The sequence below is a fragment of the Nyctereutes procyonoides genome, unplaced genomic scaffold (assembly GCF_905146905.1).
Source record: "Nyctereutes procyonoides isolate TBG_1078 unplaced genomic scaffold, NYPRO_anot_genome, whole genome shotgun sequence".
Classification (NCBI taxonomy): Eukaryota; Metazoa; Chordata; class Mammalia; order Carnivora; family Canidae; genus Nyctereutes; species Nyctereutes procyonoides.
Window position 1 is genome coordinate 48,578,877 of NW_026575051.1, and position 26,005 is coordinate 48,604,881.

At 48.1% G+C, this 26,005-nt stretch overlaps 1 protein-coding gene across 1 annotated transcript in view; it reads right to left on the reverse strand.

Annotated features, from left to right (window-relative positions):
• GABRR2 (gamma-aminobutyric acid type A receptor subunit rho2) overlaps positions 1-25,452 on the reverse strand; it is a 45,588-nt gene extending 20,136 nt beyond the window's left edge. The window contains exons 1-2 of the mRNA XM_055330518.1: positions 25,265-25,452; positions 15,758-15,864 (exon numbers count right to left, since the gene is read on the reverse strand). Coding sequence (XP_055186493.1) covers positions 15,758-15,864; positions 25,265-25,452 — 295 coding nt within the window. The remainder of the gene's footprint in view (positions 1-15,757; positions 15,865-25,264) is intronic.
• Positions 25,453-26,005: the final 553 nt, after the last annotated feature.

Genomic DNA, 26,005 nt, shown 5'->3' on the forward strand with positions numbered 1-26,005 from the left:
ACACAAAAAACACTAACCATAAGAAAAGATCAGATCAGATCAATAGATTTACATTGAAATTGAGATTACCTAGCAAAACAAATATTTGGTGTTAGAAGTTAGGATAATGGGACAGCTGGGTGGCTCAGTTGGTTGAGTGTCTGCCTTTGGCTCAGGTCATGATCCCAGGGTCCCGGGATGGTATCTCACATAGGACTCCCTGCTCAGTAGAGAGTCTGCTTCTCCCTCTCCCTCTGTGCCTCCTCCCTGCTCCCTGCTCATGCTCTCTCTCTCAAATAAATAAATAAAATCTTAAAAAAAAAAAAAAAGAAGTCAGGAAAATGGTTGCCTATGATGGAAGGATAATGAAAGGGAGAGGAGACTTCTGGAAATACTTGATCTAGGCGCTCATTAATGAAAGTGTTCAGTTTGTAATAATTTACTAAGCTGTACACTTATGATTTGTGTATATTTTCTGCATACATGTTACCATTCAATAAAAAATTTTTCATTGAGGGGCACCTGGATGGCTCAGTCGGTGAAGCGTCTACCTTCAGCTCAGGTCATGATCTCAGCCCCTGAGTTGGGATCGAGTCCCTGAGTTGGGCTCCCCTGATCACAGGGAGTCTGCTTCTCCCTTTCCCCCTGCCACTCTCCCTGCTTATGCTCTCTCTCTCTCTGTCAAATAAATAAATAAAATCTTAAAAACATTTTTCCATTGAAAAAATCAAGAACTCCTATTTATCAAAAAACACCACTGGCAAAGAGCTCATATGCCGAATATATAAATAATTCCCAGAAGTCCCATTAAGAAAAAGTCAGACAACCCAATACAAAAACAGGCATGAGACTTGAATAAGCATTTCAAAAAAAAGGAAATAAATAATAGTCATATAAAATAGACAGAACTCCATTTGAAACACAGCAAGCTATAACTACTCTATCTAGTCAAATTGACCAGAGTCTCAGCTTAAACCCTTCTTTTTTTTCTAGGAGGATTCCCCCAACTGCCTAATTGAGGTTGTCGAAACCCAGGGTCCTGTTCTTTTCCTACCAGAACGCTCATCCACTCCCCACCCCTGCAAGCACTGGGGAGGAGGGTTGTCTTTCTATTTTGTCAGCCTCAAAAATCTGCACTCTAGAAAGCTTCTGAGACACCCGCACCCCCACACATTAGAGTTGGGTGGGGCAGTTAGCATATCAATAGACAACAAGACCTGAGGATAATGGCTAAGGTTCCCCCAGAAGTGTGGAAGAAGAGCAAGTGGTGGGGAGATGTTGCAGGCCCTCTGGTCCCACAGGGTGGAGAAGAAAGTGGTCATTTACCAACTCTGGTTAAGGAAGCAGGTCCCACTCCCATCTTCTCCAACCAGCTTATCAGTGGGTTGAGGAACCGCTGCTGCAGGAATGATTAAGATCAGGAAGTGGAAGATAAGTCCAAGAAAGCCACCTTGCCCTCAGGAGCGCCAGAAGACCGAACAGGCTCCAGGGCAGGATAGAGGGCCATTTCTTTGTCCCTCTGGTCCCCCACCTGGTCTTGCATTCCCTCCTTTGCTTTCTCTAGGTACTCTTCATGCCACATCCCAGCAGCCCTGAACTGCTTGGCTCCTGTCTGTGTTTTGTCATTCTCTACAAATGTCCTCACATGGAGATCATCTGTGCAAGGCAGGCAGGGGTAGTTATCCTGAGCTTCAGGGAGCCCCTAGGGACAGGTGCAGGATTCTATGAACCTCCTGACATTGCATATAAAAGTTTGTGTGTGTGAGAAACAAGTAGATTTTCAAAGGACTCAATGCTTCAACAAAGTAAAAAAACAAACCCATTGTATTAAATAGCCAGGAGCTGAATTTTGGCTCCAACATTTACTAGCAGCGTGACCTTGGGCAAACATAATTTCTCTGTGCCTCAATTTCCTTATCTGTAAAGTAGGTATAGTATATACCAACCTAATATAGTCGTCATGAGGATTGAATGTGTTAATCCCTGCAAAGCCCATGTAAGGGTTTGGCATATAAGATGTTCTATAAATGGTTGTATTATCACTGCCATTGTTACTGTGGCCTGGCTCATTTACCTAGAAGGCAGAGCCCCAAACTCATTCATTGTTATTTCCCTCAGAACTCACAGAACAGAGAGCCTGGCCCAAAGTGGGCTTAATACACATTGGAGGGGGCAGACCCCGGTGGCTCAGCGGTTTAGCCCCACCTTCAGTCCAGGGCCTGATCCTGGAGACCCCGGATCGAGTCCCACGTCCAGGTCCTTGCATGGAGCCTGCTTCTCCCTCTGCCTGTGTCTCTGCCTCTCTCTCTCTCTCTCTCTCTGTCTCTCATGAATAAATAAATAAAATCTTAAACACACACACACACACACACACACACACATTGGAGGCAGGAATGATGGCCATCCTCTTAGTCCTGGTGTCATCACTGAGGCGCCATGGTGCAGATCCAGTTCCCCAAGGAAATCACAGGGACCCTGGTGTCCCGCCCACCACACCAGCATAACCGCCCACTGTGCCTGGACTCCGCAGGGCCAAACTCACCCAGGCCCAGCCTTGGGTGAAGTGCAGCTTCACTCACCTCCAGCAGTGCGAGCAGAAATAAAATTCTCCAGACTGCCCTGGAATAGAATGGGGAAGCCCAACAACAGAGAAATCACTGTGGGCCACCCTTGAAGAAGGGCTGGCAATTATAGGCAGTGTATGCTCTCAGCTACATGGAGTTACAACTTGTCACTTGTCACAGTAAAGGGAAAGTACACCTCAAGGGTTTGTCGAAAGAGATGCTGTGGTCAGTGAATGAATCAGACTCATCTGGCAGTATCTTTTTAGAAACTAAAAATTTAAATTCCAGTAAAGCTAACATATAGCATTATATTAGTTTCAGGTGTACCATATAGTGACACAACACTTCTGTACATTCCTGCATGCTCCTCCTGGTAAGTGCGCTCTTCAATCCCCTCCACCTATTGTACCCATTCCCCCCACCTACCTCTCCTCTGGTGACCATCAGCTTGTTCTCTATCATTAAAAGTCCTTTTGTTTTTTCTCCTTTTTCCCTTTCTTTATTTGGTTTTTTAAATTTCCCATATGAGTAAAATAACATGGTATTTGTCTTTCTCTGACTGATTTATTTTGCAGCATTGTACTCTCCAGATCCATCCATGTTGTTGCAAATGGCAAGATTTCATTCTTTTTACGGCTCAGTAATATTCCATTCCATCTTTATCCATTCATCTATTGATGGACATTTGGGCTGCTTTCATTATTTGGCTATTGTAAGTAATGCTGCAATAAACATAGGGGTGCATATATCTTCTTGAACTAGTGTTTTCTTTTTTGGGGGTAAATAGTACTAGTGGAATTACTGGATCATGTGAGAATGCTATTTTTAATTTTTTGAAAAATCTCTATAGTGTTTTCCACAGTTTGCATTCCCACCAACAGTGCAAGAGGGTTCCTTTTTTCCCCCACATCCTCAGCAGCACTTGTTTCTTGTGTTGTTGATTTTAGCCATTCTGACAGGTGTGACAGGACACGCATTGTAGTTTTGATTTACATTTTCCTGATGATGGGTGATGTTGAGCATTTTTTTGTGTACTCGTTGGCCATCTGGATGTCTTCTTTGTAGAAATATCTGTTCATCTCTTCCGTCATCTGGCCGTATCTTTTCAAAGTCTTTCCAAAGCCTCTTTTTATAATGAAATGTTCTTGGGCTTGTAGTAAAATTAATTGAAACAAAAAACAAGGCCTTAATAATGATTCTTTATTATTCTTCTTACTTTGATATTTTAGGTGTCACAGTCTTTCATAGATCAGCATAGCAGCAGCTTACTCTGCGTAAGACTCTCCACATATGCTCTCTATCAGTACTTCCTGATGTTACCATGCCACACTGACTGCCTGCTTCATTCATTCAAACCTGCGCTGTCCATGTCCATCAGGCCAGGCCCTCAGGGGTGCAGTTGGGAGCATGGAGATCAAGAAGACAGTTTCTTTCTCCAGGGGGACTGGAAAAACACACTAAGGGGGACAATGAGCTCTGTTTCATGGCACATCACAAATGTAATAATAGAAGCATCAAGGAGAGGGGCACCTTGCTGGCTTGGTCAGTTAAGTATCTGCCTTGGGCTCAGGTCATGATCCTGGGGTCCTCGGATCGAACCCCACATCAGGCTCCCTGCTCAGCAGAGAGCCTGCTTCTCCTTCTCCCTCTCCCTCTGCCCCTCCCTGTGCTCACTCTCTTTCCCTCTCCCTCTCAAATAAATAAATAAAATGTAAAAAAGAAAGAGGAGTACCTAGGAGATACTGCAGGAGGCCAGAGGAAAGCTCAATTAATTCTAACCAAAGTCACTGTAGAAAATTTTACAAAAGAGACAACTTTTGATTAATTCTCACAGTGGACACTGGAGAAAGTGTCCCCATAGGGACAGTGTTTGGGCTGGGCTTTGAAGCATTGGTTACTTCTCACAAGTAATGAAGGGACGAAAGGCATTTCAGGTTGTATGAACAGTGTCAGGAAGCACAGGGGAGCAAGGTGGATCATTAACCCACACTTCTCAGATGTGAAAAAATAGGCAGCTTCTTTGATCTTTCTTGCAAAAGATCATGCCTCAAGGTGTGAGAATTTTGCAGTTACCAATTAATAGCAGCTCAGTCTAGTCTGGTTTTAAAAGTGTTTTAGATTTCCCCTCACCTTGGGTGACCTTGCAGCATAGAGGAGAAAGGGGCCCTTGTATCCACACCGGCTGGCTTCTATCATGAAGTACTTGGTCTGGACCGACCCCTGGACTGGCATCTGCTGAGCTGCAATAAACTCCATGGGTCTTTTGGCAAATCCATGAACCCTCCTTTTGCCTCCAGTAGCAAAACCCTCCCACCCAGTGGGTCTCTGTGTCCAGACCTGAAGCCTGTGCTGGTCTGCTGGTCACTTCAGCATGCTATATCTGCTAAGGCAAGAAACACAGACTAAACCAGACACACACACACACACACACACACACACACACACACCCTCTCCCATGCTATGCCAAGGCTGTGAGCAACCAACCTTCCTTCTCTACCACATCCACAAAACATTCTTGGGTTCCCTCAAAAAGACAGACTGGCACTCAAATGATGAAAAAACTCTCCGTTGTACTGTTCCAAAGAGGGACCAGGTTACTTCACAGAACATCATATGCTGCAGGATTCCATTGATATGAAACTCAAGAATGAGCAAAACTAATTAGACAGAGGAAGACAAATCATGAGAGACTCCTAACTCTGGGAAACAAACAAAAGATTGCAGAAGAGGAGGAGGGTGGGGGGATAGGGTAACTGGGTGATGGGCACTAAAGAGGACATGTGATGAGATGAGCACTGGGTGTTCTACTGTATGTTGGCAAATTGAATTAAAGGAAGAAAAAGAGAGAAAGAAAAGGAAGGAAGGAAGGAAGGAAGGAAGGAAGGAAGGCAGGAAGGAAGGGAAGGGAAAGAGCAAAATTAATTTGTGATGATAGAGTTCAGCATAATGGCGACCCTTGGGAGGCACTAACTGGGAGGGGAGATAAGGAAGCCTTTTGAGGAGCTGGAAACGTTCTAGATCTTGATCTCGGTAGTGCTTTCAAGGATAAATGTTTACATATGTAAAAAGTCAAGCTATATACTTAAGGTTTATGAACTTCACCTTACATATCTTTGTGGTGGACAGAATAATGCCCCCACCCCAAGGATGCTTATATCCTGATCTGAAGAACCTGTGAATATGTTAGGCACCATGGCCAAGAGGAATTAAGATAGCAGATAGAACTAAGGATGCTGGGCAGCCCAGGTGGCTCATCGGTTTAGCGCCACCTTCAGCCCCGGCCATGATCCTGGAGACCTGGGATGGAGTCCCACGTCAGACTCCCCGCATGGAGCCTGCTTCTCCCTCTGCCTGTGTCTCTGACCCTCTCCCTCTGTGTGTGTGTGTGTGTCTCTCACGAAAAAATAAATAAAATCTCTAAAAAAAAAAAAAAAAAAAAAGAACTAAGGATGCTAAGCAGCTGACCTGAAGATAGGAAGCACAGCCTTGATTATCCAGGTGGACCCGATGTAATCACAAGGCCCTTCAATGTGAAAGAAAGAAGAGTTCAGAGTGATGCAGGGTTGGGAGAGCTTAACCAGCTGCTGCTGGCTTTAAAGACAGAGGGGGACGCTGGGAATTCAAGAATCTGGGCAGCCTCCAGAAGCCAGGAAGGGCGAGAAAGCAGACTCTGTCAGGAGCCTCCAGAAAGGAGCACAACCCCGGTGACCCCTTAAGTCACCGGTGAGACCCGTTTCAGACTTCGGAACGACAGAGCCATAAGGTAATAGACCTGTGCTGTTTTAAGTCTCTAAATCTGTGGTGATTTGTTAAAGACCTCCAGAACCCTAACACGGTGCTTACTTCAAGAAAATATTGTTTTAAGGCCCAAGAGAGAGCGTCCTGGATGGGCAGGAGAGAACCCGGGTGCAGACCGTGTCCATGGGCTGCCTCAGTGAGCACCCTGTGCACCCTGTGCACCGCTGACTCCCCGAGGATCAGCCTCGACCGCCTTGCTCTATTTCACTGACTCTGTGCTGAACTGTTCTGGGGAAACCGCTCACATATCCATCACTGGGAAAGGTAGAAGGGGACGCTGGGTGGGCACAGACCCCAAGGAAGGAGGGGCCTGCTGTGAACTGAATGCTTGTCTCTCCCCCCACCTCCACCCCAAATTCATACGTTGAAGCCTAGTTGCCATATGTGTGGTGTTAGCAGGTCAGGGCCTTCGGGAGGCGAGCTGTTCATGAGGGTGGAACCTCCACAGATAGGACTTGTAAGAAGAGACACTTATGAGGACACAGCGAGAAGGTGGCCATCCGCACACCAGGAAAAGGACTCTCCCCAGGAACCACATGGATGATCTCAGACTTCCAGCCTCCAGAATGGAGGCTCTTTATAACCTGCTCAGTCTATGGTATTTTGCTAAAGAAGGATTTTTGGTGTTAGGACTTTAGGACCTAGGCTGGACTAGACCGGGGTGGGGGTGGGGGTGGGTGGGCTACCTTCCTTAGCAGCAACAGCCTCACCAGGCACATGTTAGCAACAGGATTCTGGAGTCTTACGCCAGGGCTCCTGAGCCGGAGGCTCTGGGGTGGGGCCCAGGAGTCTGGGTTTTCAGAAGCACTATGGTGATGCTGATCCACACTCAAGTTTGAGAACCTCTGGATGGCTGACCTCTAAGGAGACATCCGAACCAAAATGAGATTGTACAATTTCCCATGCCCTCATGGCCACTTGCCTCTTATTGCCAATCTCTTCCACTACCACAGCTCCCCCAGCTGTCTCCACCTCCTACCTGTCCCCTCCTGACGCTGCTGAGCTGCTGAGTAGAGGAGTCTTCTAGGGCCTCTGGTTTCCTTGTTGAAACCCCTCCCTCTGTGGTCTCTGGAACAAAGCTCTTCTCTGCAGACACTCAGCCCCTCCCACAACCAACTCCCCCCTGAAAGGCCACACTGACCCTCATCACTCTCCTGGTCCCCATCTCTGACCCAAACTCCAATAGCCTGATTGTTGGTTAAAGATTAAAAGAGGCCTCCAGCCTTCCTTTCCAACTAGGGCCCGGCAGAATGGCTCCTGCAAAGAAGGGTGGCGAGAAGGGCCCTTCTGCCATCAATGAGGTAGTGACCAGAGAATACACCATCAACATTCAAACGTATCCATGGAGTGGGTTTCAAGAAGCGTGCCCCTCGGGCACTCAAAGAGATCCAGAAATTTGCCATGAAGGAGATGGGAACTCCAGATGTGCGCATTGACACCAGGCTCAACAAAGCTGTCTGGGCCAAAGGAATAAGGAATGTTCCATACCGTATCCATGTGCGATTGTCCAGAAAACGTAACGAGGATGAAGATTCACCAAACAAGCTCTACACGCTGGTTACCTACGTACCTGTCACCACTTTCAAAAATCTACAGACTGTTAATGTGGATGAGAACTAATCGCTGATTGTCAAATAAAGGTATAAAACTGAAAGAAAAAAAAATAAAAGAGGCCTCCACTGGATATCTAACAATTTCTTAAATTTAACATCCCAAGACCGGCTCATTAGTGGGGCCCAGCAACCTGTCCTTTTGGAGCATGGTGACCCTGTTGTTCACCTGGGCTCTCAGGTAGGGCCAAGTGAGGCCCCTACAGAGAAAATTCTAATAGAATTTAAGGTTGTCAATTAATTCAAATTTATTTTTAATTTTTTTAAGATTTTATTTATTTATTCATGAGAGAGAGAGAGAGAGAGAGAGAGGCAGACAGAGACACAGGCAGAGGGAGAAGCAGGCTCCATGCAGGGAGCCCGATGTGGGACTCTAGATCCCAGGTCTCCAGGATCACACCCTGGGCTGAAGGTGGCGCTAAACAGCTGAGCCATTCGGGATGCCCCAATTAATTCAAATTTAAATGAAATGCTAAGAAAGAAGGTGAGAATATGTGTGGTGGAAGGGGGTGAGGCACGGGAAAGGGGGGGCAGATCTGAGTGACAGTTTGATGGATGAATTGATTCAAGCTGGTTGGTTTGGAAGGGGACAAGGACAAGGGCTGGATGAGGGCTCCAGCCTGAGTCGCCTGACAAAGAACTAACAGAAAACCAGCAGGTTCCTAGGTGAAGGTTGGAAGCATTGGGGTTTGCGGTTATCTCGGTTATCTCGTGAGCCAATGCTGCCTGCCTTCTCTCCTGAATTCAGTCCTTTTGCTGTGTGAATTTAGCACAGAAAGGGTGTTCTCCTGGGTTCCAGAAGCTGATGTGGGGAAGGCGCTATGGCCTAGCCAGTGCCCCAACCTGCCCCTGGTCACAGGCTGGGTTCAGTCCCCAGGGGTTTTTGGAGTCCCTCAGTCTCAACCCATCCGGTGCTCACCTCCAGGCCCACTGTCCTCCCTGCCCGGTGCTGGGGAGCTGACCTCTATGGACAGCAACAACATTGGCAGGCCCGCCCATAGGCAAGAGTACAACCAGAGACCTCTATGCCATATGCTTGAATATCTGAAGGTTATAAACCAACCCAAGGTACTGCAACATGATATATAGCCTATCTTACCTCTTTGACAAATATATCTTCCCAACAACCCCAAAGGCCAAGTCCAACTTCAGAACACTTAGACTGCTCAGAGTTCCAGGCTGGCCCATGGCAGGGCAGGGAGATCAGGCCCCAGGCCCTAAGCCACCTTCCTTTTCCCCACAGCAGCACCCTCCGTGCAGAAGAGCCTCTTACGCATGCACGTGGACACCCCCCACCCACACCCCATAAGTCTATCCCACCCCCTTCCAAGAGCTATGCCTCAGCCACCTTTCAAAAAGAGGGGTGTACACACGGATAGTACAGTCCCCCTTGGGGGCTTGCCTAGGGAAGAGGCCTGTGCAGGCCCTGGAAACAGGCTCAAGGTAGTGTGGACAGGTGAGTCCAAGTCCCTGTGCTCAGATGTGGCCAGGAGGGAGACCCCGGGTGGGTATTGCCTGGTGGCCACACAGAGCATAGCCTGAGGCAGACGTGTGTCAGAGCAGGGCCACAGCAGGGTCCCGCTGCCTGGGCTGAGGACTGCTGCTGACGACCACAGGTCCCTGCCTCCCGCCTTCGGTCTGGGTGCATCCACTGAAGGTGCCAGTGGGCATCAGAAGGCAGGAGGAGAATGAGAGGAATAGCTTCTCTCCCAGAGGCCACAGCTCTAGATTTTTCCTAGATTCAGGTAACTGCTGCTCCCTCTTACCCTTCAGGCCTCAGCCTGGTGATGGCTCCACACTCCCAGCACATTGGGCTCTCTCTGCCCCCCCACCCCGCGCCATCCATCTCTTCCCCCCGCTGTTACTCTGTCTTCTCCCAGTTTCTTTTCCTTGATGCTGCCTCTCAGTGAATGGTCTCCCCCTACACAGATGCTTAGGTGCCCCCAGTGCCCTGATGGCATCCGAGGCTGTCTCCCTTCTTAGCATCTCTCAGACCCCTCCACTTCTCCCTGTGGCCTTAGCTTAACCTCTCACAGGCTCTGTTCCAGATGAGAAGTGGCCAGCCAGTGACCAGTAACCATTTTAACTGCCCAGCATCCTCCCACAGGCCCACAGTGAGTGTCCTAGAGCACAGTCTTCCCAGAGCTGCCCCTGCCCAGCCAGCCTTCTCTCTCTCTGCCCCACCTCACGCACACACACACGCACATTAGATATAGTCCAGACACAAGGAGCTTCTCATATTTCCCTGACACACTTCATCTTTTATCCAAGAGCACCCTCCTCCCTGGTTTGTCCTTTGTCCTTTTTTCTGCCCACTGGGCTCACTCACTAAACATCTTTCCAGATTCATTGCAAGCATCGCCTCCTGAGGGAAGGCATCTCTGGTCCTCTCTCTGAGCAGAACTGACCATTTCCTCAGCACCCTCACTCCATCAGTAGGGACATCCAACGTTGCTTCTGTGGTACTTGGACATTGCTTCTGTGGTACTTGACTGCGCTTCATCATTTCTTTGTTTCTGTTAGCTTCTCGAGAACAATCTATCTTTTCAGGTGAAGTCACTGAATGTAAAGGACTCCAATGGTACATGCTTCCCAGGCAAGGGTGACTCCTTGGTGTTCTTCCTCCCTGGCTTCTCAGGGCAGCAGCCCCCTGGTACCGCATGACCAGACCCTGCTGTGTGTACCCCACGGCTTCCGAACTTTCCTTCCCAGCAGTTCTCACATCTTCTAAAGTGAGGATCTCATTAACACTGGTCTTTCTCACTAGAGTGAACTCTTCCTCACCACTGGGTCCCTGGATACCACAGGCCCTGCTGACACATAATAACAGCTCAAAAAATATGAGGCTTTTTTTAAAAAATAGGCTCCACACCCAACATGGGGCTTGGCCTCATGACCCTGAGATCAAGAGTCTCATGCTCTACCAGCGAAACCAGTCAGGTGCCTGCAGCTCAAAATACATGTATTTGTCTTATGAACAGAAGTATTTTGGTTGGAGAACCTGACCTACTTTGTTGCTACCATTCTTCTTGATAAGCCTGACAAAGTCCTTGCATATAATTCAAAAGAATCCATAAGGACACTCCATCCCTCCTATAACAGTTTGATTTTAAACATCAGCATTGTGCTAGTGGTAATATAAAATGCACAGCTGCTATACAAGAAAGTGTGTAGGGTCTTCCAAAAAGTAAACAGAACTACCATATGATCCACCAATTCCATTTCTGAATATACCCAAATGAATTAAAAAGCAGGGTTTCAAATATATTTTTTTAAATTTTATTTATTTATGATAGTCACAGAGAAAGAGAGAGAGAGAGAGGCAGAGACACAGGCAGAGGGAGAAGCAGGCTCCATGCACCGGGAGCCCGACGTGGGATTCGATCCCGGGTCTCCAGGATCATGCCCTGGGCCAAAGGCAGGCGCTAAACCACTGCACCACCCAGGGATCCCAGAGTTTCAAACAGATACTTGTACACCTATGTTCATGGCGGCATTGGTCACAGAGCCAAAAGGTGGAAACCACCCAATACCTACTAACAGATGAATGGATAGGGATCCCTAGGTGGCAGAGTGAATTAGTGCCCGCCTTTGGCCCAGGGCGCAATCCTGGAGACCAGGGATCGAGTCCCACGTCGGGCTCCCGGTGCATGGAGCCTGCTTCTCCCTCTGCCTGTGTCTCTGCCTCTCTCTCTCTCTCTCTCTCTCTCTCTCTCTCTGTCTATCACGAATAAATAAATAAAATCTAAAAACAAAAAAAACAGATGAATGGATAAACAAAATGTGACCTATACATTCAATGGAATATTATTTGGCTTTAAAAAGAAAAGACATTTTGATATATGCTACAACGTGGGCAAACCTGGAGCACATTATGCTAAATGAGATTACCCAGTCACAAAAGTCAGTCAAGAACTGTAGGATTCCCCTTCCACGAGGTACGGAGACTAGTCAAATTCATAGAGGCAGAAAGTAGAATGAGATAGAAAGCAGTAGGTGGTTGCCAGGGGCTGGGCAAAGAGGAAAGAATGGGAGGGAAGTTTTTAATGGGCACAGAGTTTCAGTTTGGGAAGATGAGAAAATTCTGGAGATGGCTGATGGTGTTGGTGGTTGCAGAACAGGGGCACTGACTGTACACCTAAAAATGATTAAAATGGTTCATTTTATGTTCTGTATGGCAATTTTTTAAAAATTGCATTTAAACTCAAATAAACAGCATTGTGACGTACCTCCTAACACGTGGAGGAGCTCCCCGGGTCTCTGGAGCTTCCTCTAACCAGGACACGCTACTGCATCAGGCAGCTGGGAGCTTAGGCAAGGTATTTTTGTTTCAACTGATCCCTGGGATTATTAGGAAGCTGCTAGAATTTTAATCTTTTCTCTTTCCAGACTGAAAAGGTCATCCACAGGGTATCTAACCTTAGATAAATTCTTCTCTATCAACTACTTTTAAGCATCAATCTACAAGGAAGTCCCTCTTAAAGAAAATAGAGGAGACAGGGAAAAGAGATACCCCACAATTATCAACCGATACCCCTGTTCAAGTGACCCGCTTAGTGCACGTGGGTGCTAAGGAGAGGAGGGGGTCGGGATGGGCCGGCATTAGGGCTGGTGGGGCCCAGGCTCTGCTGCTAACCAGGGGCCTGGTACAGGGCCGTCCACCAGCAAGGAGTGCCTTCTGCTACTTGCATGGAGTTGCCCATGTGCTGTTCTGTCCCCCAGGAACTGGCTGTCGCCTGGGTGGTGTCCCCCACCCAAGGATGAGGTGCTGGGGAGAATGGGAGCCTCAGGAGCAGGTGCAGGGGAAGCTGCTTGGCTCTGAACCCTCTCCAGATACTCCCCACTCCTAGAATGACCCCATCCCACCCTCCTGGCCTGGACTCCCTGAAGTATAAACCTTCTTATCTACGGGCTGCTGAGAGTGTGGAGCCCTGGCACCTCACTGCGTGCTCCCTTTTCCCCACTTCAGTCCAGTGATGTCTGGACATCCAGGAAAGCCCTGAATAGGATAAAAGGTGACCAAAGGACCAAACGCCCTGGGCCGGGGCGGGGCGGGGGGGGGGAGTGTAGGGGGAGTGGTTTGGAAAGAGGAACAAACAGCCCCCATCCTGTCCTTTGGGAACTGAGATCTGATATGTAAGAGCCTCAGGTCTTATCATACCTGCCAGAGGTGACCCCTCCTTCCCCTGCAGCTTCCCCCAAAGTCAGGGCCTTCCCAGCCTCCTTCAGAGGCTTACACAGGCAGGGGCAGGGGACCATCCTGACCCTTCAGTCTGTGTGGGGCCCCCTTGGATGGGACACAGAAGGCCAATTTGCTATTCGAATGTGGTTGGAGGAAGGAGCACCCTGACTGGGGTTGCAGCCTGTTGGATGATTCTCCTCAGAGCCAGGTTTTCTGGGAACATGGCAAGGCTTCACCCTCCGCTCCCGAGAGCTAGCTCCAGGTTTCCTGACTCTCCTGGAGGAGGGCGCATTTTTATGAGGCTTTCAGTTTTATAGTTTATGTCCCAGATGAAACCAGTTCTGCTCCTGGCTGTCCTGTAGCCACCTCCTAATCCTCCTGGGTGCCCCCAGCTCTTCCTCTTGATACCCCAGGTAAACTAAGGGTATTGACCAGGTGACTGCAGGCTCCTGCCCGCAGCAACAGCCTCCAGTGAAAAGTTACAGCAAGTTCTCCAGGGTATTACCACACCCATACACACACACCTGCCCCACAAAACTGGACAGTGAGGCAAGGGCCATGGTATGACCTTTGAGGGCCTGGGGCATTTTTGCTTTCATGGGCTCCTTCTTCCATTAAAAAAAAAAAAAGCATATCTCATAACTGTTTTGGCCTGAGGTAAATATATAATTATATATCTTAAGAACTTTTCTCCTACTTAACATTGCATTTTTTTCCTTCTGGTTTTAACATATTTTCAGAGGCTTCTGAGAGTATCACTGTGAGCATCTGACTCCGTGCCTACCCTGCCCACTGGATATGTCAGCCCTACACTGAGGGACAGACAGGTGGAAGGGACAAGAAAGAGCCTCAGCCAGGAGGGAGGGCCTGACCTCAGCAGGCCTGTGACCTCACCTCTCTGGGCCTTCCCCAGATGGGGAAACTAATAGTACCTACCTCACGGAGTGGTTGTGAGCACTAAAATAAGATGTTGTATGTGTCTGCCTTGATTAGAATGGTGCCTGGCACAGAAAAAAATCACCCTGAGGGGATCCCTGGGTGGCTCAGTGGTTTAGCACCTGCCTTTGGCCCAGGCCCTGATCCTGGAGTCCCGGATCGAGTCCCGTGTTGGGCTCCCTACATGGAGCCTGCTTCTCCCTCCTCCTGTGTCTCTGTCTCTCTCTTTCTCTCTGTGTCTATCATAAATAAATAAATCTTTAAAATAATTATTAAAAAAAATCACCCTGAAGTGTTAGCTGTCATTAATACTAATGTGTGTTACTGTCCCAGCCGCTCAGCTGACCCTCTCCGTATCTCCAGGGAGAGGCATCGTGGAGCTTCCTGCTGAGAGGATGTCGCATTTAGACCTCCTGGAGCAGATACAGCTATTTTCTTCGAGCTGCTTATTCAGGAAAACTTTGTTTTCATAAAATTCCTCCTCAGCATTACTATGGCTGGCGGCTCCGGGGGGGGGGGGGGGGGTGGGGGGGGTGGAGGGGGGGGGGCGGAGGGGGGACCAGAGCTGCCAGAGAGATGGCAACTTCCTGACCTGAGCCCCTGGTGAGCAGCCTTCCTGGGCAGGAAGCAGAGGCACAGGGCCATAATCTGCCTCCTACTTTTCTCCTGCTCAGCAGGTGTCAGAGCTCAGGGATTGAGGGGGAGGCTTTGAGGCCTTTTAAAATGCAAAGGCCTCTGGGATAAAGGAATGTCTAATCCCTTAACAGTCACACAGAGGAAGGCCTGACAGCTGGGTTTTTCTAAGGGGACCCTGAACCCTTATGTGTCAAGGGCTTTACATACATTATCTCCTTTAATCCAGGCCACCCCTGACTGTAGGGATTACTATCCCCATTTTACAAACCTGCAAACAGAGGCTCAGAGAGGGCCTGGGACTTACTTGCCCGAAGGTCACCCCTACTGCCTCAGGAACCTAAGAGGAGATCTGGAAAGGGAGACAAAGGAAAAGGGAAGCCGGCTTGCCCAGTTCTGCTTTGGCCAGGGCCCACTGGCTGAAATGCACTGGGCCTCAGTTTCCAGAATCCACAAGGGGGACATTGGCCCCACGTCTCACACATTCTGCTGTTCTCACCCCACTCCCTGCCTGGTCAGAACAGATGGCTGGCTGGCTCCTTTCCTGGCCTCCCTGTGGCATTTCTCCAGTCCCTGGAAGGGACAGCCACCAGCCTCACCACCCCTCTCTGACTCCAAAGCAGCAAAGCCCCTTTGGGGACAGGTCTCCGAGGGGACTTATAGTAGGTTAAATTGTTGCTGCACTGAAAGGCAGGTGGCCTTCAAAACCCCAAATTCCCAGCTAATCACAGGGTGACCAAGCAGGGGAGCCATTCTGTGTCCAGCTCTCCGGGCTGGCTCATATTTTAGGAAAAGCAATATGGCAGCAGCAGGGCAGGTGGACTCTGGCCGTAAACAGCTTAGCCCTCAGCAGCACTCTAGTCAGCACCCTTCTCTGCTCACTTGTCTCCTTGGGAACACGAGTAATTCTGGAAGCCGAATTGGGCTTATCTGACCAGGAGTGGGATAATCAGGGCCCCAAGGGAGGGCTGTGCCTGAGAGAACAGGACCGAGCAACAGCAGCCCATCCCCAAGGACCAGGCCCCACCTCGGCCAAGGCAAGTACTCAGTCCTACCTCCAAAGGCGGGCCTCATGGAGAAATCATGGTCCTCCACTCTGAGAAGTGGCTGAGGCTTTCCCTTGCGGATTTTGGTCACATCAAGGTTCTTCTTATATAGGTGACTGCAAAGACAAAGTAAGAGACATTTTCCAGTGGCCCACAGAGGCCTGTGGGGAGATTACTCCCTGCAGGATTTACCTGTTAAGCATCTTTTCTCCATCTGCTGAAGGCTACACACTCACACCTCCCCAGGTCCTCACAGGCAGGTCCTAAGGACCAAACCCTTCCAGAGCCTTCCTAAGGTAAGTTATGATCGAATGACAGCAGTTGGTTTGAATGGTGCAGGATTATTTTTTTTTAAAGATTTTATTTATTTATTAATGAGAGACACATAGAGAGAGGCAGAGACACAGGAAGAGCGAGAAGCAGGCTCCATGTAGGGAGCCTGATGTGGGACTTGATCCCGGGTCTCCAAGATCAGGCTCTGGGCCAAAGGCAGATGCTCAACCGCTGAGCCACCCAGGTGTCCCGGATTATAATTTTTAAAAATATTTTATTTATTTATTCATGAGAGACACAGAAAGAGAGGCAGAGACACAGGCAGAGGGAGAAGCAGACTTCCCATGTGGAGCCTGATTCAGGACTTGATTCTAGGACCCTGGGATCACATCTTGAGCCAGAGGCAGATGCTCAACCACTGAGCCACCCAGGTGTCCCTAAATTTTTTTTTCTTTTTAAGTGTTTCTCTTATCTTACTGCAATATTGATTTTGTGATAAATAAAATTCTGAGACAAATACAGTAGACAAAAACAGTTTTAAAATGCTGGTCCTAGTCAGACCTGATGCTCCTTACATCAGCCCAGTTAGGAGCTGTCTACAGAATCCACTCTAGTGCAGAGCCTCAATCCCAAAGAGAACAGACAAGGTACAGCCAAGGGGGATCAACACCCCAGCTGGGGACAGGGTTGCTCTGGCCACTGAGCCAGGTGGTGGAAGGTGGAGCCAGCCACAGACTGCAGACCCTGGTCCACTCTCCTTCCCTAACCCAGATGACAAAGGAGTCCCTCTCTATTCTCTCTCATCCACACTCACTCTTTCTAGATCATCTTTATGTTTTTTTTTCGCACCACAACCACACATAATCCTAAAGCAGTAAAATCCAAAAAATATATATATTTTAAAGATTTTATTTATTTATTCATGAGAGACACACAGAGAGAGAGACAGGCAGAGACACAGGCAGAGGGAGAAGCAGGCTCCATGCAGGGAGCTCGATGTGGGACTCGATTCTGGGACTGCAGGATCATGCCCTGGGCAGAAGGCAGCACTAAACCGCTGAGCCACCCGGGCTGCCCAGAAATCCAAAATATTCTAAAGCAATATTCTACTGACATGATTATCACTAAACAAAAGGAAGAGAGGAGGGAAAGGGAGAGAGAGGGGGGAAGGATGGATTTGTGTCTGACAAGATGTGAGATCTAATTCTTGACATAAGAAACTAAACAACCTTATCAGAAGTTAGTGTTACTGTAAATTTCGTTATGTGTAGGATATTTAAGGACTCTAGGAAACGAAGAGGTTTTTTTTTTTTGTTGTTTTATTTATTTATTTATTTATGATAGTCACAGAGAGAGAGAGAGAGAGAGAGAGAGAGAGAGGCAGAGACACAGGCAAAGGGAGAAGCAAGCTCCATGCACCAGGAGCCTGATGTGGGACTCGATCCCCGGGTCTCCAGGATCGCGCCCTGGGCCAAAGGCAGGTCCAAACCGCTGCGCCACCCAGGGATCCCGGAAATGAAGAGGTTTTGTGTTGAATGTTGTTCGTTTATATATACACCCCGATTTTACTCTGTTTTTATCACCCTTTTTTTTTTTCCAGAGAAACAGACCTATTTCCTGTTTAAACTCTATAAGAGGGAAGTAATATGTTTCCTCTCTTGAGAGCCCGTTCTTTGAGACACCTTTCTGTGCAATCCTCCTTAGCTTTCATTCTCTGTCAGCTCTGCTTGGATGCTGTAATTTGATGGGAGGTCTAAAGTTGTGCTGATCAAAAGAGTAGCCACTACTATTTCTGGCTATTTAAGTCAATTAAAATTAAATTAATAAAGTCAATAATAAGACAAAATAATATCAATTTTATTTAATTATACAGGCCGTACTAATGTGCTTAATAGCCACATGAGGCTAGTGGCTACTGTATTGGATAGCGCAGATCTATAGCATTTCCACAGTCTCAAAAAGTTTTATTACGCAGTGCTGGTCTAGAGGTTGGTCTGCCCTCCACTCCCCTCCCCATCCAGGTTAAACCCTATAACCTGGGTTTCCCACCTTACAGCACTACCTTTAGAGCCACCTGGAGCTCCAGACCTCCCAACTATTTTCTCCCTCTTCCAGCAATGGCTTTGGTCCCAACCACTTCTCTTCTTCTTCATTCACTTCCTCCCATCAACCTTAGGGATGTCCATATGGACAGCCATCCTACACTCTGGTCACACAATTCCTCAATTCCTAGACTCAAAACCAATTGCTAACCACATTTCTGTGGAGAACCTACTCTGTCCAGTTTCTGTACAAGTCATGTGGAGGACATGAACTCACTGCCCTCACAGGGCTAAATACCTAGTGGGGGAGATAGACAATAAACAAGTGGACAGATAAATGACATAACTTCAGAAAGTGCCAAGTGCCATATCAATGTAATAAAGCAGGGTAAGTAGTAAGAGGGAGATGGGTTGGGGTGGAAGGTGGTCAGGAAAGCCACCTGCGACCTGGAGGGGATGAGGGGCAGAGCAAGTCATAAGAAGATCTGGAAAAAGTACACTCTGAAAGAGGGAATAGCAAGTACAAATGTCCTAGGGTGAGTCTGGCTTGTGTGAGAGCCAGTAAGACAACCAGTGAATTGGAGGACAGCAAGGAGAAGGAAAGCAGGAGGAAGGAGGTGGGAGATAAGACCAGAGACAAGATCATGAGACCCTCACAGGTATAATTCTGAGAAGAAACACATGAAATTCTGAGCAGGGGAGTCACAAGGACTGGCTTAGGACCTAAGAAGATCCTCTGGCCACTGTGTAGAGGAGACTGAAGAGAGTGGAGTAGACATGGGAAACCATTAGGAGACTTGCTGAAAACATGGCACCTGGATCAGGGCGGTAGGGGAGGGAGATGCAGAGAAGTGATCAGATCTGAGAAAGGCAGAGAAGTCTTGATGATGGATTAAGGTATGAGGGAAGAGAGGGCCAAAGATGACCCTGGTTTATAACTTGAGCACCTGGGTAAATGGTGGGGGCATTCCCGAGATGGTAGGTGACATGTTTGTGGTGAAAAGGGGTGCATCTCATTCTTAGCCATCTGGATTTTGAGGTGCCTGTAAGATATTCAGATAGAAGGTGAATACAGGGCTGGGGCAACTTGGGAGCAGGAGCAGTAGTAGTACTTTCACTTCTTTTAGCCTTGCAGTTTCTTAGAGGCCGGGGGCTTGGCAGAGGTGCCTGACCCTCCTCCCAGAACCCTTGACCTCTGCCCTCAAAACTCTCACCCCAGCTTCCTCAGCATCTCCCTTTCCTAGGGCTCCCTCTTGTCAGCTTTCCAACTGGATTCAAGTCTCTCCTCCCTTAAACCAAAACTCATCAAAATGTCTAGACTGCACATCCTCACACAAAATTTATTGAAAAATGGTAATGGTAATTATATTTGTCTTTAAGCTTGTTCTTTAAAAAAAAAGGTCTTCCCTCTTCTAATAAATCCATAATCTTCCCAGAGAGCTGAGTGCCCCGTGCTGCTGCCACATCCTGACTCCCAAGAACTTCTTGCCCCACTTGTATGCCTGACCCGAGGCATTGAAGCTACTCTTGCTGGACGCTGGTTTCTCTGCACCACCGAGGACCAGGCCTCTGCTAGAAACCTGGTCTTTCAGGACCAGGCACTGGGTTGTACTCCTATATCACCTGAGAGCTCATTCTCAATCTCCATTGCCGCCCCCCTGCCCTTAGCCCAAATCTTATGCTAATATCCCCAGGGTCCCGTCCCAGCCACCCTCTCTTCTCCCTTTACCCCTCTTTGGCAGGCTGGCCTATGTCTGTGGCTTCAGTGGTCATTAACATGTTGATGATTCTTCAATTTGTACCCTCTGCTCTAGACCTTTTATCCAACTGCCCAACTGATGATACCCAAATGGATATCCTATAGGCATTTAAACTCAGCACACCTACACTTTGGTTTGGTACATGCTACATTTGAGGTGGTCTAGGCTGAAGGATGGGTGGGCATCCAGTAAAAGGGGAAGGGAAGGAAGAGGCACAGAGGCAGACCAAGTGAGTCTGCAGGGGCATGCAGGGACCAGGCCAGGCAAAGCCCTGAAGATCATGTTAAGAATTCTGTTTTTATCCGAAGGCAATGGGAAAACACTGAAGGCGTTAAGCAGTTGGAGGAAGAAGCCATGATCAGAGTTGCTTTTAGACAAGCCCTTTGGAGAGAAGTCCAATGTAATGTCTTCCTCCCAGTTAGCTGGAATATGGAACCCAAGTCCAATTCCCTTGAAGCACGGTGGTCACTGTCACGGTGCCTCCACGGAGCTTCCCCTTTCGGTCGTGGTCTCTGTCCCAAGCCTGGCTCCAGAAGGCAGGAGATACCAGGCCCAGTTCCCTGCTCAGCAACTGCATGACAGGCCATATTTGACACCCCAGCAAAGACACCCTGGAGAGGCAGAGGCAGAGCTCAACCTGAGGGTTTAGCAGATCACAGACATTAAATTGTGAGTGCAGCCGTGTGGCTCTGCCTCCTGGGAAGCAAATCCCTGCTGGCTAGCAGTTTCCATATCCATTTAGAGGGGAGGATTAGGGAGCGGAAGTCCCAGAATTCCACCCCAGCAGGACAGAGAAGATTGAAATGCCTGTGCCATTAATGAGGGCCTAGAAGTGTTTTGTTGATTTTTTTTTTAAAGGAACCAGTTATTTGATAACTCAGGCCACTAATATCCCCAGCCTTGGGCTATTTGTGTGAGCCAGATGCACTCAATTCATCCTTCCAGTGCCCAGATGCCTTGGCCCAAAGCCTCCAGACTCCCCAGACTCTCTGAGTCCCACCTCAGTGAGGGGAAGCCAGGACTTCCATGAGACCTCAGACCAGCCTTGGGTGGAGAGAGAGGAAAAATGTGCTCACTACCTTTGAGAGGTAGGGCTAGTGCTACCATGTTGAGGTCTATTTGGTAGCCATAAGAGCAGTCATACTGACCATGCCCTTTCTCTGTGCGGGACCTGAGCTGTGGTTACCCCATCATCCCAGTGGGGAAAGCCTCACGACCAGCCCTTTTCAGTTGGAGAAACAAGGTTCAGAAAGATTGGGAAAGGGGATGCCTGGATGGCTCAGTGGTTGAGCCCTGCCTTCGGCTCAGGGCGTGATCCCGGGGTCCAGGAATTGAATCCTGCAGCTGGCTCCCCACAGGAAGCCTGTTTCTCCCTCTGCCTATGTCTCTGCCTCTCTCTGTGTCTCTCATGAATAAATAAAATCTTTAAAGAAAAAAAAAGAAAGAAAGAAATATTGGGAAACGTGGCCATGGCCAGGGAGCAACAGAATCAGGACCTGAAGCTGGTTTCCCTGACTTCCTGGCACCATGTCCCTCCCCAGGCCCCTGAGAAGGTGAGGATCATTGGGCAGCAGGAAAGCAAAGCTGTTCCTGAGCCCAGCACAACTTGAGACACAATGCGGACCAGGAGAAGGATGGCCAGAGGGAGGGCAGCAAACAGGAGAGGAAATATGGAAGGGGCCCCCCGGGCTCTGGGACCAGAGGGAACCAGAAAGTGTTATCCTGGACCCCGAGAGCCCAGAGCTAGATTCCCTCTCAGATCTCCAGGGAGAAGGGCCTCTCTTGCTGGAAAGAAGTTGTGTGCTCAGGAGGCCAAGTTAGGAGGCAGGCAGGAAGGAGTAGGAATAAAGCTGGGAGGCTGAAAGGCAAGGAGAACAGAACAAATCAGACAGCTAAGTGAAAACGGGTTCAAGTGGCAACAGTTCAATAAAGGGGAACACGAAGGGTGGGGAAATTGGAAGCAGTTTTTTTTTTTAAAGATTTATTTATTTATTCATAAGAAACACACACACACACACAGAGAGAGGCAGAGGCACAGGCAGAGGGAGAAGCAGGCTCCATGCAGGGAGCCTGATGTGGGATTCAATCCCGGGTCTCCAGGATCACACCCTGGGCTGCAGGTGGCACTAAACTGCTGCACCACCGGGGCTGCCCTGGAAGCAGCTTTTGAAAAAGCACCCACTGAGCAGAATAATTGTTCTGTGAGGGTGTCTCGGCCAGAATAATTAATACAGAAGGTATATGGGTTACAAGAGATCCTAACAGAGTGTGTGTGCATGTGTGTGTGTGTGTTTGTGTGACTGTATACGTGAGTGTGACCATATAATTTACATGTGAAGGGATGGCTGTGTGTGTGAGACCATGTGTGGGGCGTGCATGTGTGTGCATGACTATGTGAAATCCTATGTATGGTGTGTGTGTGTGTATGACTGTGTGGAGGGGGTTGGGGGGACAGCATTTCCAAGAAAAGAAGCTCCCCTACAGAGATGCAGTGCTCTAAAAGTCAGATCATTTTATTCCTGTTTATTCTATAGCTTAACTCTTCTGTGTCAATGATGAAAGTAATTGTTTAGACAGATGCTTGGCTGAAATTTTTCACAGCTTCATGATTGAACTCCAGCTACATGCCCTGGTGGACTTAGAAAGGCCTAGAATCATGTTCCCCGATGTGACATTTTCTCTGTCCTCTTTCCCAGCCTCTCCCTTCAATAATTATTTTATATTTGTTGAATGTATATGTTTACCTTTTCTTCCATTTTAACATATCCTGGGATGGAGTTCAAGAAACCGTGGTCACCCCTAAGGGTCAGTTCAGTCTGTCCCCAAGCTCGGGCAGGTGTCTGGGAATGACTGCGGGTCTTCTGAGGAGTGACACAGGTATGAGAGCCCAGGCTGCCGAGGAGGATCCCTGAGGATCCCTGAGGATCCCTGAGGGGCTCCTGCTGAACCCTAGCACTGTTCTCGGGGTACAGACAAGTCCATATAATGCTATTCCTCCAGGTGTGGAGGCCAAGAAAATTAAGGCCATTCCACTTTAAGTTCAGCGTTCTCACAAGTACAGCCATCCCAGGCCCCTGTGAATAAGAGCTGAACTTGACCTTGCTTCAGTTACAGGAAGAAAACAGCTTACAGCTTAACGTCCTAGAAAGCCCCATATTAGAATAAGAACAGAGCCCAATGCCCTTGAAAGCCCCATATCAAAATGTAAACAGAACTTGAGAAATTCTTCCACCCCTTCTGAAGATCCCCTAGACCAGCCTATAAAAACTAAGCTGAAACCCACCTCGGGGTCCAAGTCCCTGCTCTGCTGTGTCGGGTGCACTTGGACCCAAGCTCGAGCTGGTAAATAAACCCTCGTGTGTTTGCATCGGTGTCGGCTCCACAACACAGGCTAAGTACATCAGGGACGTTCTAGCCCCTGGGGGTCACTAACCAGCTGTGTGAGTTACCCATGCCTGCGAGCCGACTTTCCAGCGTCTGTAAAATTGAGATGGTGTTTCCAGTGTGTGCTCTGTAAAATAGGAATCCCACAAGAGAGTGCCCCAAAAGTGGGGTTTTCTGAGAAACTGCATAATATATTTTCCTTTTCCAAATTCAGAGTGTCTGCATAATAAAGGTTCTAGAAGCTGCACTATAAAGACATCTGTTTAAAATGGTGCAAACCAGAGTTTCCCAAGTTCCTTTGACCCGGAAACCCCTTTCTCATACAACACCTAGTCACATTTACAGTCTAAAAGCTCAGAGGAATTACCAGATCAAATGACCTCTGAGCTTCCTTCCAATTTACCAGCCTGTAATTCTGGCAACGTAACCAGGATGAGGCTTCCAGAACAGTGCGTCTTCCCTGTATCCTGGACAAAATTCATCTGTTTGCTTTCTGCGTAGGTAACATTAGGCCCTGTAGAGCGTGTAGCTCCCCCAGAGCAGCGGCCTCCTAAGACACTCGATGCGGACGCAGAAAGTAGAGATTGTAACTCTTACTGATAGTCTTTATCTAAAAATAAGGACCCGATCAAGTTTTACTTCTGTATACATATGCACAATAGCACAATGTATATAAGTGAATATACGGGAGGTACGGTTTCAAAAAATTGTCACCGAGAGCGGTGCCTGATTAAAAATAAAAACCAGTTACCTAGAAAATGTGCCTCAGTGTATTACTGCTCACAGTCATTAGTTCACACATGATGAGTAGAATGGGGAACAGATGTGTAACATCTCACACATGCTGTTTACATCTCAGCTGCTTACTCTTTTCTCCATGCTGAACAGTTGTTCGATGTCGGGCCTGGAGTATCGCACTTCGTACATCGGTTCAAACACACTTAATAAGGAACTTTGATTTGTAATGTCACGATTTTTTAATGCAAACTCTGCACCTAACCAGTATCTTGGAAACGTATCCGTCACATGGTGCCAATGGCAGTTGCTGTGTCCACACATGTATTTCTGATAACCTAGCAAATTTTAAATACCTTTTTTTTTCTTTCTTTCTTTCTTTTTTTTTTCAAATACCTTCTTAAGATTGAAATAGTGAGAGGTGCCTGGGTGGCTCAGCGGTTGGGCATCTGCCTTCAGCTCAGGGAGTGATCCCCAGGGTCCGGGGATCCAGTTTCACATGGGGCTCCCTACGAGGAGCCTGCCTCTCCCCCTGCCTGTGTCTCTGCCTCTCTCTCTGTGTCTCTCATGAATAAATAAATAAAGTCTTAAAAAAAAAAAGATCAAAACAGTGAAAGGAAAATTGATACCATTATAAAGCTGTTCCCAGGGATCCCTGGGTGGCGCAGTGGTTTAGCGCCTGCCTTTGGCCCAGGGCGTGATCCTGGAGACCCAGGATCGAATCCCACATCGGGCTCCCGGTGCATGGAGCCAGCTTCTCCCTCTGCCTATGTCTCTGCCTCTCTCCCTCTCTCTCTCTCTCTCTCTCTCTCTCTGTGACTATCATAAATAAATAAAAATTAAAAAAAAATTTAAAAAAAAAAAAAGCTGTTCCCAATCAAATAATTTAAAGAAGTCAACTTTCAGTTACATGTTTTTCTTAATAGTTCCAATGAAATTCCTATATACAGTCCCCCCTCCGACGTTCCTGAGTGCAGTTACTCAGCAGGCCCCCACCGTCCCTACAGGATGTCATCCTGAGCAACAAAGCAACACAAGCCGAGAAGTACAAGGTGTTTTACCCCCGAAATCTTCAACCACCTGCCTTAAGTCAAAATGCTTGGACAGAACAGATACCAGAACAAAATGCTTAGCCTAGTCTAGTTTTGCTCTCCTGTGCCTGTGACACTAGAGAATATTTGTGCCCTGAGACAGACTGGTGGCCCCATCTACCCCTGGCTGGAAAATCGATTCCAGGACAGTGTCACCACTAGCCCTCCTGGGAGCTGTCCCGCTGTGCCCCGGTGCTAGTGGCCTTCCTCGCCTCCCACCCACCACTTTACCTTGGCTTGGGCATTTCCAGCTGCCCTGTCCATCTCTTCCTCTTGGGCTTTCTGCTTTCCACAATAGCCATCAGGCAAAACAAGAACAAAATGAGTCTTGTGAAATAAGGCATTCTGTGAACGTCTATGATGCCACAAGCTGCTCTCCAGTGACCTGCAGCGGGGCAGACCCCCCTGTGCCGAACCATGGATTCAGTCTGTCGCTTTGTGATGGTGCTTCTCCAAGGGGCTGCAAGAGCATGACTGGCCAGATGGATTTTTGCGATTAATATTTGATAGTGATGCTCGTCCCACCCCACCTCCCACCACAGCTCTCCCACCCCCCTGCATGACACAGACACCAAGGCTTTGCCCTCCCTGCTGCTTAGTGATTGGCCATTAGTCAACAAGTTTGTCCTCCTGTGAAATTCTGCTTCCGCTGAGTCCCAGAGCAGCTTTGACTAAAACTGTTACGTAAAAAAAAAAAAAAAAAAAAAAAAAAAATTTAAACCTTTTGAACATGCCAGCTCTTTGCTGAGAGCATTAATCCTTCCCTTTGGCTGCATAAAACCAGTCTGTCACATCCACTAGGGAGACAGCTTGGATTCTGAGTGGATTTGCAGGGAAGACCTGATGGACAAGCTGAACGCATGAATGTACTCCGGAAATCCTGAGTAAACACACAAATAACCCATTTTCACAGGATTGCTTTATTTCTCAATCTAAGAAAGCATGCGTTGCCTATGGCCAAGGATGCTTGCT